This window comes from Myiozetetes cayanensis, unplaced genomic scaffold (assembly GCF_022539395.1).
Source record: "Myiozetetes cayanensis isolate MyiCay16 unplaced genomic scaffold, myiCay2020 scf12, whole genome shotgun sequence".
Taxonomy (NCBI): domain Eukaryota; kingdom Metazoa; phylum Chordata; class Aves; order Passeriformes; family Tyrannidae; genus Myiozetetes; species Myiozetetes cayanensis.
The window spans coordinates 25918599-25931158 of record NW_026086826.1 but is presented as its reverse complement, the minus strand read 5'-3'; the positions used below and the strand labels follow the sequence as shown (position 1 = coordinate 25931158).

The 12560-nt window shown below is 43.6% G+C and overlaps 1 protein-coding gene across 3 annotated transcripts in view; it reads right to left on the bottom strand.

Moving 5' to 3' along the window:
* Positions 1-12560, bottom strand: part of KLHL20 (kelch like family member 20) — a 26035-nt gene extending 13475 nt beyond the window's left edge. For 2 of the 3 annotated variants that reach the window (XM_050306728.1, XM_050306727.1), the window contains exons 1-3: positions 12463-12560; positions 10359-10419; positions 2853-3426 (exon numbers count right to left, since the gene is read on the bottom strand). In XM_050306728.1, the coding sequence (XP_050162685.1) occupies positions 2853-3426; positions 10359-10381 (597 nt within the window). In that variant the 5' untranslated portion in view covers positions 10382-10419; positions 12463-12560. Of the gene's footprint in view, positions 1-2852; positions 3459-10358; positions 10420-12462 lie in introns of those variants that run through there. The other variant, XM_050306726.1, reaches the window with a different exon arrangement.

The following is a 12560-nucleotide window of genomic DNA, read 5'->3' as shown; positions in this document are numbered from 1 at the left end:
TTCCCTCCGACAGTTTGTAAATGCAGCCTCAGACTCTGAAAACAGCAGCTCTGGACGTTTATGAGTTAAGGATGGTCATCCAGGCTCTTCCACCCTGACAAAACCCAGCTGCATTGATGGCCTTACAAAACTCAAAGCACTGGAAGCACTTTAAACAGAGTTATTACTACTATGGAACTTGTTCGTTTACATAGTAAAACAAATTATTATTTAAAATGCTAAAGCTTATTTTGGCTTACTTATAAGGACACTCATAATTACCTGACTAATAGTAATGATCTATTTGATTGACTTGCTTACTGAACAATAATTGGATGGGTTTCATTTCCTCTGCAATATTCATGTGCATCACTGTTTTTACAGAGAGAATAAATGTCAGACTATACAATATGGAGTGCAATTTTTGTCTCCTGATAAAAGCACAAGTTGTTCATCCTTAAGTGTATTTTTTCCCTCCACACAGATGTCAAAAGACCAAGCAAGAAAAAAAAAATACAAAGGCTGTTTTTGTACAGAGGAATTGTTAATAGAACCATTTCACATTACATGCACAAGATTCACTAGGGGTTTTAGGCAAGAAATTAAATTGGGGGGAATGGAAAAATTGGAAAAACATTTTACCCAGAAGTTAATGATGTAATGCAGCAATACACATAAAAATTAATAGAACCAGAGGTTAGCACAGCAGAGGACATGAAGCAATTCATGCATTCAAAGCAACTGCATGGGTTGGCCTGATGCCTAGTGCTTAGTATTTCACATTGCCACCCAGGAAATTCCCATCTCCCATTCCTATTTGCCACCTTGGAGGAACCAGGACCATACAGCCTCTACAGAGGAAGGCACATTTTTTATCAGTTCTCAGCCTCCACAGTGGAGGATAGTTAAGTAGCCAAATCCTTGGCTTCCATCAGGGATTACCAATCCACTGTTCCGATGGAAAGCATAGGCAGAAGGAATACAATCCCGACAAGCAGCACCACTAACATTTTCTGCGGAGAAACAGTGGAAGCAAAAGAAGTGGTCATTAGGGATGAAGAGCTGCAAAACCTCTGAGGCACAGAAAGGGACACCAAAACCTGCCCAGGCCAAAGAAATAGTGCTCAAATATGAGCCACTGTTTTCCAGAGGTTTTCCAGAGGCTGCAATTCAGTTAAGTCAATTATAATTTGCATCATCTATGAGGAAAAGTGTTTTCTTGAATCCAAAACTTTTGCCTTTGTGTATTTAACAGGGATAAGGAAGACAGAAAGTTGTCCTCAAGGGACTGCAAAAGAAAATAAGCTCATAGAAAGCAGCTCTTAAAAGCCAGTTGTGTGTATTAATGCTAAAACATTTTAAAACAAAACTGTTAAGGTGTTAAAGCTATTTAGAGGCTTGTAAGCATGCCCTATTCATGTAATAACAAATTCTAACCATTAAAATGGCCAAGCACTGAAAATAAACAACCATCTGGTTACCATCTTGCTCCCCCAAAAAATGCAGAAGAATAGAAGTGCAGAGCAAGCACAGAGCACAGGAAATGGCCATCAAAAATGTAGGGTTTAGTGAAATCCCCAAGTTCTACAAAAAACAAACTCATCTTAAACAGTAAATTCTATCTGGTTAGAAAAGATGCATTTAATTGCAACTTTTAGAGTAAACTGATGTTGTGTCCACAGTTAGATAACAAGTATTGTGTTCACTGTGTCCAACAGTTACATTTTTGATTCTGCTCAGATTTTTCTTAAGTTCAACCTGACTGAAATTAATACAATTCCAATTGGCTTCCTGCATGTCCAAGATAAAGACAGCATGCTACAATCACTCACAGCACTTACACTCTGCTGCTTCTCTAGGGAAACTAAATTAGCATCAGGAGTTGATACTGGATCCCTTTGGAAGGGATCTATCTGTGAAGCTGGTGGGAAGAGATTTCTCCACAGCAGGCTACCTGTTCCAAGGGATGGCAGAGGGTAGTTTCTGGAAGAGGCAAGAGATGAATCTCTCTAGCAAATGACTCGACCTTCATGCTGCGCACACTCCTACAGACTAGTTGCTTCTAAAACAACACAAATTCCTGCCCTTCCTACCAGGGCTCAGGAAAGACACTACTTAAGGGTTAGGCTCCTTTATGTATTTGAGTGTAACAGTTCAGTAAAGATCCATCTCTTGACTATTGCTCACAGAATCCTTAATTGTTATGCTGATCTGTCCCTGAACCAGCTGCTGGTATTTTTTTCCCCCAAATACCATCTAAGCAAAATTAACAAAGGATGAGATTTGAATATATAAAGGTCAGCTACAATATTACACATCTGAATTACTTTCAGACAACTTCTGCTGAATAACTGATGACAAACCCTAGTTCTGCTACAGCAAGGGAGTCGAGGACGCCACTGAGGCACTGCGTGCTCCCCCATACACCCACCTTTCCAATCCCAGAGCTCAACATCAAGTTTTTTGGTTCTACTGATGTGCTGTCCTTACTTAAACACCTGTCTGCCCCTCCAATCACATAGAATCCACAACATCTCAGAAAGAGGAATGGAATGTCATACCACTGTGCTGCCATGTCAGATTTAATGCCAAATCTAACTACAGCCATGACTCTGCCTCTCATGTAGCACTCACCACACAACTCTCAGAGAAGAAATGCCGTGGATTATATACAAACCACCACTACAGCACAGTCCTACCAGTACCTCTGCCCTCTTTCTTCCCCACCTAACATCTGGCACCCATCACTGTTAGATCATAGAGCAGATGTGAAGGCAGGATTTGGAAAGCAGGACAAAATGAGAATTGCTCAAAGCTCTCACAGGACACGTTGAGACATTTTACCCTGTGACTCCAGCACACCAGCTTCTTACCTCCTGGAAGTTATGCTGTGTGAACTTGTCAGCAATCCTCAGCAGTTCACGACATGAGTGAGTGTCAGCAAAAGCTCGGATGCCCAGGCAATTGGAAGGGTCCAACTGTCTCTTAAGAAACTCGCAGCAGGCCTCCTGGATCTCGGCCAGCTGGAGAAGGCAAGCAGCAGGCAACAAGGTCTGGACATTCCCCTCCTCTACAGTGATCTGAGAGGTGTAGGCAAAGTCGATCAGCAGTTCCATGGCCCTCTCATCGATGTCCCTGATCACGACCTCTGTCTGCCGGGACTCTGCCAGCTCCCCGGTGAACATGGCTCGGAAGTAGGGGCTGCAGGCCGACAGGATCACCCTGTGGGCGTAGATCTTCTTAGCACCCACTACCAGCACCACATCGCACAGCTCCCGGTGCTTCCGGAGGAGGTTGATGACTTCCAACGTCTGCCGGGGGTGCTTGTCGGAGATGTAGGGCATGCGAGCGGGCTGCGGCACCCCCTCAGGCAGCTTGTTGGGATCCCCGAGTGTGCAGCGGCTGGTCACGTCCATTCCGGTCTCTCCTGGCCGAGTACTGGTACACCTGTAGCGCAGGAAATAATAGTACAGCACCATCATCAGCGAGCCCACCACTAACCGAGCACCAAAGCCCTGCAGCTCACACTAGTTACAAGAACAGAACCAACAGAGGCCATGAGTCCATGCTGGAAAACAGGCATGTGATCACACGAAAGAGGAATCCATCTCAAACCCAAGCTTGCTTGGAAGTAAACAAATGCCAACTTGCAACAGGCTTCTGTTTATAGCTATTTTTATACGCTTTCTATGACACACCGCTGTAATATCCAGCTACACTCACATATTTATGAACTAAACCTTGTAGTAGCCTCGTGTGGTGGAGAGGCATTATCCCCATTTCAGAGAGTGACTCAAAGCAGAGATCAGCTGACTTGCCCGCTGTCACTTGAGTTTTCTTTGACAGAGCTGGAGATGGATTTCCACTGCAAAGAATTCCAGCTCCATGATTTAACCAAACTTCTCTGTTCTTCTACCTAGGTTTTTAATAGGGTTATAAAATAATCACTGTAGTATCTGAACACACTAAACTGTCTCACAGACTTCAGTAATTTAAGATGGCCTGCAGCCAACCATGAGTATATTTCAGGTTCACAGAATACCCATTTAATCATCACCTTTTCAGTCATTTTTAATTATGGAGGCTCCTGCCTCAATCCACCTTCCCTGACACATTTCAAAAGAAAGTTAATCTTTCCCAAGAATGGCAGAGTAAGGACTATAGAAGGAAAACAGGATTATCAGACCAAATAGTCGAAACAATCCAAGTGTCCACAACTATCAGTCTACCAAAAAAAAGAAGATAAAGTCAGGATGGTAACTTTAGAGATGAAGAATAACTTAAGAATATATAAACTAAGTTAATGGCACAGAGTAGGAAAAATGTTCTAGCTAACTGATGTAATTCTTTATGGCAGGTCAGGTACCTTTCCTTTATCACTCACATCTCTGAAGAGATGTCAGCCTCTGCCACAGCTTAAGTGTAATATCCTTCTGCCCAGCAGCACAACCACGCTGACAGATCATGCTTCACAATGTGTATGCCATGACTCCAGAAAACAGAAGCCCTTAAGCAGTTCCCCAGGGATGAACCAAGATTGCCTCTTCCCATGCCAAAGGAAAACCATCAGTTAGAGCAATAAAAGTATACTGAGCAATGTATCAGAACAGCAATGGTTTATGGCTGTTGGAGATCTACTGAAAGACCCAATACATGCTGCCTCTACTACCAGCTTCTCTGGTGCACTGGCATATGTGAGCTGTCATTGTCTCACTTTGTTCATATTAAGAGTTAAAAGGAAATCTAGTTTGGCTTTGCCATTGCTCAATGTATTTTGCAGCAGGTTTGAAGGAAAGAATTAAAAAAAATAACTCGCATCTTTTCCTCTCATTATTATGTCAAATGCACTTTCTAACCACAAGGAAACCAGTCCCTTTGCAGCAGCTCAAATTATGCACTTATATCTCAGCCTGTTTTCCCATTCCCTCCACACCCTCTCCTTGATCATCATATTCAGATGTTTCAGACCATTACCTCTCCCTCATATCTTAGTTACACAGATCCAGCTGGGCCTCCCCTCGGTTTTGCTGCTTGCTCCTGCTCAGCCTCTGCACCTTAAATGCCTTGGTTTTTTTATCCCTAGACCATCTTTTTTACATCCATCACCATTCTCCTTTCCTGACACCTCTGACAACTCCTTCTGCTGTTATACTGCTCTCGCTCTCCTCCACCCACTCTTGTCCCTCACAACCCAAATTCACCTTGTGGGGTTTGTCAACCCTTTTCAAAGCTCTGCCAAGTTCCTCACAAAAAATGCAGCTAAGACCCCTTAGCAGCAGCACACACAAACCAAGCTTAATGATACCTCTACAAAAATCTTGGCTGAAGATTAATTTACCTAATTGGTTTAATTTCACAGTCCTCAGCAGCCAAGGCCAGAGGGTAAATTATTTAATCCCTCTAACAAGAGATGGAGAAAGGTGGTGACAAACACTCCCCTGTAGAGTTTAGCTCTTGCTAAGCAAGCCAAGTGGATTTCATTGTACAATAGATGTTTGAAACTATGTCAAACCAACCCCCAGTAGAGAGAAAAAGAAAAAAACAAGAGCTCTATGAAGACACACATTACTAGAATTTTGGACAGTTTGTCTTGACCAGGCTGTCAGTCAAAGCATCTAAACATAGAACGGGCATTCTTCAAATAAAAATCCATTTCACATAATTACAGATTGCAGGACATGGCACACATCCAGGACAGGACATTCTTTCATAGAATCATAGAATATGCTGAGCTGGAAGGGACCCCTCACAATCATCAAAGTGCAACTCCTGGCCCTGCATAGGACACCACAACAATACCATCATGTGCCCAAGAGTGTTGTCCAAATGCTTCTTGAGCTCTGGCAGCATTGAGGCCGTGACCACTGCCCTGAGGAGCCTGTTCCAGTGCCCAACCATCCTCTGAGTGAAAAACTTTTTCCTGCTATCTAATCTAAACACTGTAGGTTTTCCTCAATGCCAAAAAGAGCCCTAAAGCAGATCTCAAAGAGCTTTTTAGACTGGCACAGGATCCAAGTATAGAAACATTAGATTAAAGTTATGCTACCACAAGGAATACAGAGAAGCCTGCCAAGCCCACCACCCAAGATTTCTTTAAGAGAAATAGGATGCACCATCTTATGCCACATGATTACTTTTATTCAGGCAGTAGCCCTAGTCCTTCCTAGCCAGGACAGAACAGGATTTTTCTGCCTAAATGAGGCCCTGCTGAACACTTTAACTAACTGAAAAAGAGTCTGGTTAGTACAAACTGGAGCCATTCCTGCATTGTTCCCATCAGCATTTATGTGATGTATCCATACTGTATCCAGCCTCCTTCCTCCAGGAGAGAAACTGCTGGTTAACGATTAAAGAAAACTGAATGGACGGAAAAAAGAGTAATAATCAAATCAGAACCCCTGATTCATCTATAACTTATCTCTGGGTAATGTGGAAGCTAATGATCAATGGGCTTAGGAATTTCCACACTGGATCAACCCAGATGTTTGATGTTAAGCACGGTGGGTTGCTGTTATACACAGGCACAGAAGTGTGAATTGAAAGGACTATGTCTGATGGCATGTGCCTCCATGAGGATAATAATCCCACTGCATTATGTGTGCATTATGCATATATATGCATAGAGAATGAAATGATGAGTCAGTAGCTTAGAGGTGTGAAAGACAGAAGGCACCACTTGATTCTCACATGGCAGGGGAGCTGCCTCCCCCCACACACAGAGCTCAGAGCTGCTCCTGAATACTCGGGGTGATTAAGGAGGGCTGAGGATCAGGAGGAAATGTGTATGCAAGGATAAAAGATTCACACCCAACTATGCAGATATTCTGGGATTAGCTTCCATCAAAAGGCAGGGCTGGGGAAATCAGCAAATACAATGGGATTAAGAAAGGGCTGACAAAGGATCAGTTTTTGGAGCACACTGCTGAGAAGTACAAATGGGAGCACAGGCAGTCTGCAACACTAAGTCAGCTAAATAAACAGCCTGCTCTGCCTCCATTTTATTCTTCTATGCCAGCTCTCAAAACTTCATTCATTAACACAAGCATCTATGAGACATCCATCCTTACAGAAGCTTCTTCCAAAATTCAAAAAAATACCTAATAACATGCCTACTGTCATAAAGCACTTTCAAATCTGCTCTTTTGCTTATGTTTTTGTTATGTTTATGTATGCTTTAGCATGAGACTACGAGCTGGCTTTAACACAGTTCAATAGAAAACAACAGGGTGAAACAACTTAAGGCCTGTGAAACAGAACAAGTCTCTGGCTAAAAACATCAACTGAAATCCAAAAATCATACATTGCTGTAGTGGGTTTCAGTAGCAAGAGATTTTAGTAGTAAATAAAAATAACAAACCAAACCAGTAGCTATTTCTGTCAATGTCTTGCTTTGAAGTTAACACATACACGAAAGAAATATTTCCTATACTCATTACAGAACTCCTAGAACAAAGACCTTTGATTTGGCCCAGCTTTTAGCAATAAAAGTCACCACAACACCACCAAGTATATGGAAATGCTTTATTGTGGCAATCACTCAGGAATGAATTAGCTAAAAGTCTGATTATTAGTAAAAATACCACTGATTCACTTTCTTGCCTAGACAGCGAGATACTTTCTCAATAAAGCAAACAAACAGATAAACCTGCCTGCAATATCATTTTATTTTACAGAAAAGGAGAACATCTGGTGCACTTGTCCCTATTTACATTATTTAGTTTGATATTCACTGACCAAGCCCAGAAAACTGTTCCACCAATGAGGATGCCCACAGTCTGAAAGAGGAGATCACTGCTGGAGTCTTCCAAAACCTTCCTGAGCCTTTTGTACTTTGTTTTGAGCAAGAGCTATGACCAAGCAGCTGAAAAACTTCCTGAGAGCCCCAAGCGCAAGATCAGGATCTGAAGCCTCCTTTCTATAGCAGGGTCTGCCTGCCTGTGCTGAAAGACAGCTCTGATACAGCACTGCTGAAACCTGGGAAAAGGCTGCCAGGAAAAAGTTGGTGAGAAAGAGCTGGGAGAGCCTCCCCACTTTGCTTGGGGACTCCTCAAGCCCTCGTGCCCATGTGAAAGACATTTCTGCACCTGACTGTGCACCCCACTGATACTGACCTGCTGGACTGGCCTCCTGGCTTGATCTCTGTCCTTCCTCATCCCTACGGACTTGCCTGAGGTGTACGGGACTTCTGGCTGACCCTGACCATCAGATCTGCTCTGCCCTTGTTTGGGTGTTGCAGGACCATGCCCTTCACTGGAGAGGTTCCCACTGCCTTGCTTTTACCTTCAGCAAAACCACATTCTCTTGCTTCCCTGACAGTGAGCAAGAACAGCCTGTCCCAACTATCCCTTCATTCCTAATGCAAGACACATCCTGTCTGAGCATCAAAGCATCTTCTCAACTATAATCTTGACAGGAATAGCTGGAATTCCTTGTCTGTTCAAACTTCCCACCCTCTGAATGCATTTGATACCATTTCACTGTATTTACTAACCGAGTACTGACCAAGCCCCCCTCCCCTCTCTTTGTGATTCTTCCAAGGACCCTCCCATGGCATGTTAAATGGCTGCAGAGGCCGAAGTAAAAGGATAAAAGGAAGTGCTCTGCCATCTGCTTAGCTGGACTTCATAGGAAGATCTGAGCCCGATATCCAATCAGAAACCTTTTATCATTTTCTGCTAAGACACACAGCAAAAGAACAAACAGAAATTTTAACAATCCACACAGAGGCCCTTAAAACACACAAATGTATTCAAGAAATGAATATACAGCATGATACATAGATGTGCTTGTCAGGCCAGACTGCAGCAATAATAAAAAAACAACCCTCTACTTCTTCAGCCCTGTGCTGTTACCCACCACTAAAACTATCCAGTTTGAGTGACAAACAGAACTTCCACTATAGCAAGTCCAAGGCCACAAACCCAGAAAAAGATACACAAACTTCAGCACTTTAAATCTCTGCCTCAAAGAGACACGCAGAAAACAAGAGCCACGAAAATAAATCCAGAACCACAATTTCTCCACAAGGAACATGAAAAATAGAATACAAGAAAACAAGAACACAAGCCAAGCCAGTCACCAGTTTTATGCCACTCTGCAAAAACATTTTGATAAATGGAGCACAATGTAAGAACCCAAAAAGCTGTGGGTTTATGCTGGTTTAGATTTAACCAATCTCCATGGTAGAAGACTAGGATAGATGAGAACTCCTCTGCTATTTAATCTGTCTCAGAGAAAAAGGAATTCACTGTAAAATCCACATACAGCTCCTCATTGCCTAAACCATATTTCTTATCTTGGCAAAAGTACTGAACAATACACAGCCCCAGCGATGCCCATATCATGTCCCAGGGTTTACTCATTAGCTTAACCACAGCAGCAGCACAGTCCTTTTTTGTTGCGCTTGAGAAGTTCATTTAATTAAACAACATCATGCTATTCTTCAAGGGCTTAAATTAGTATTTATTTATTTCCTCTTTACACAGAACTGAGGCTAATAGTTTCTGTAGCTAAAAGTGCTCTGTATATTCATCTATAGTTAAAATTCTTGCCCTCTCTTACATGACTGTTTACACAATTATTCATAATAAAGTTTTCCTTCTTTTGACATCCCGAAGAGCAAACTAAGTAAAATGCATGAGCTGACTTCATTCAGAGGAGAAAAACTTCAGCTTCCATACAGCCTGTATCACGTACAGAAATATATTTGCTGTTAAGTTCTGTCATGGGATTGCCATCAAATAGCAAAACACAACTAGAACTAGCAGGAAACCCTGTTTGCAAACCTGTCATCGTGCTGAATTACTGTGACAACTTTTTCTCTATATGACAGATAATGTTTCTGACATAACCACAGTAAGAACTCCCCTGAATTAAACTTCAGCTGCATCTCCAGCTCATTAGAGCTGAGGCAGCTGGCATCCATAATTAGAAGAGGAAATCTCTTTTTCACCCAAGACCTCACCCATCAAACTCCCTCAGTTAAGGGAAAAATAACGCCCCTTGGAAATCAAGTTTAAATTTATTCCCAGGTAGATTATTTTATGCAATTTGAATACCTAAGTAGTTAAACACTGAATTTTAAATATGACAGTAAATGGGGGAAGTAAAGAGGGGAGAGGTAGAGAATTACTATAACTTGTGTTCCATACTCTTCCTTAAAGTCATCTGGTCTTGTAAATATTGAAAACTAAATCCATTAAAGTAAGGACTAGGGAGGAATGATTTATATTCTAGTTCTCCCAGCCGGGCTTAAAAAAAAAAAAAAAAAAAAAAGCTAAAACTAAACAACATTTTACAGTCTAAGCACACATGAAACCAACTCAAATTGTTTATCCTGTTTGGATAAGAGGAGAACAAAATTGTTGTTTGTATCTTACCTGCGCATTGGCTTTCCGTCCATGCACCGTGAAGAGAAACCTTCACCCTACACTTCAAGACCTGATCCAAAAGAAAAAAAAAAAAAGAGAAAAAAAAGGTGATTCCTGAAGCAAGAGAACCCTTTGTCCCCCTCTTCAGTCTGCCTCTAAGACAACAGAACTGACCACAACCACATACTAGTGTGCCTTCAAGCTCTTATCCAGCTATAAATTCACAGCCCAGATTAATGACGCCCGGATTGCAGAGAATAAAGCAGAAGAAAACATCATCAACATTAAAAATATTTTCACCACAGCTGCACAGATTCCTTAGGCAAATGGAACACACACATCATAAAGTCAGCAAACTGCCGGCCTCCCTGAATCCTTAAAACTGTTCTACCAAAGGAAAAAAATATCTGGAGTAACAGGGTGCTCACTCTCACTCCTCGCTCAGAGCCAGGAGGTATCTCTCCCTCACACATTTAGCAGAGATTTAAGGCAGGCTGGTACCTAATAAACAGCACAGCGCTGCTCACCAGCTACGCTGCAGAGCCAGAAATTGATAGAAGATAAAACTTGTGTCTGGAAACTGAAGATAACTGTGCCCCAGAGGTAAGAGGGATGCTAATAATGGTACTACACCTGCAAAGATTAATGATGCTTCCTGATGCTTGCTACACTTGCACTCCAAATATTCATTTTCTGAGACCAGTAACAGTTGCAAACTGCACAGGCCTTTCATATTCAACCATTAACTTCTAATTCTAATGTAAATTAACCCTTTTTACCAGGGCATCACCTGTCTAAATTTAATTTTTAAGGACTATTCACCGAGGAATATATTTAATTCAATTATTATTTAAAGCAATAAGCCTAAATTTTTGTCAAAAAAAAAAAATCTATTAACAGAACAGAAAAGTGTTCTCCTTCCACACTGACAACCACAAACCTCTTCCCATCCAAAAGGGTAGTGAGAGATGGGAAACCACTCAAACTGTGGGAAAAGCAATGACAGCATGAGAATGAATTAACTCCTAAAACAAACAGATGTAGCACTTAAAAGGGAAAAGCTTAAATTTAGGAAGAATAAGAGCATATTTGGAAGACAGAGATTGTCAGATTGGAGCCCTGCATCCAGCAATACACAAAATATTTTTGGTACAATTTAAATTAAACTACAAAATTATTATAGCTCTATCTGGCTACGTGAAGAAGCACCTTATTTTATGTGCAACGTTGTCTGGATACTTTATCCCCGACACACAACCCGAGCAGTTTGCCAGTTGATGAAGAATAAACTCAGACTTGCTTGCCTGCCACACTTGCAAATTACTCAGGTTCACACTTCCCCGCAAATAAAGAAAGGCAATTCATCCCGGTTAGGGCACCGCACACCAATTTAAACTCGAGCTCTGGCTGCCCAGCCAGACAAAGGGGCTCCCGGAAAACCGAGCCTCCCCGCATTCATTCCAGCGCGGGGAACACCGCTGGAAGCGGCACCTCCACACCATCCCGTATGCCAGCACGCAGGGATCCGAGCACTTTGCACGTGAAAGGGAACGCGGACCAGGCTATTCTCAGCCCCCCGATTGCATCAGATTTAATCCCCTTAAACCCACGTTAAAACTCCGAGGAGGAGGGGAGTAGGAGGGGGGAAGGAAGAAACAACGACAACAAGAAAAAGCCATTTAAGCCAAGGTCCTTGGTGCTGCCCGCGGGGCAGCAACAGGCTGGAGAGGCGGTTTTCCCAGCACAGCCTGGCCCGGCCTCTCGGGCTCCCGCGGGCACCACTCGGCTCTCGGCGGCAGCTCCTGCGGGACGGGCACCGGTGCCCGGGGCAGGGGCAGAAGCGGAGCCGACCCGCAGCGCGCAGGCACTGGACCCCGGCCCAGAGACTAAGTCAAGCCCAGCAAAGCCAAGCCTAGCCAAGCCGAGCCACAGAGCCCCGCATGCCTCCCCGGCGCCGGGAGAGGCGGGCCCAGGCCGCGGCGGTACCCAGGCAGGGCAGCGCTGCCGAGCCCACCCGCCGCACCCCGGTGGGGGCAGCCCCGCGGAGCCGCCGCTGCCCAGCCGGCACCACACAGCCCCGCCCGCCCGCCCGCTCGCTCGCTCGCTCGCTCACGCCGGGCGCGGAGTCGTCGCCGCGGCCGATCCGCGGTCCCACAGAGCCGTCCGAGCGCGTCCTCAGCCGCAGGAAGCCGCCCGGCTCCCACCAACCGC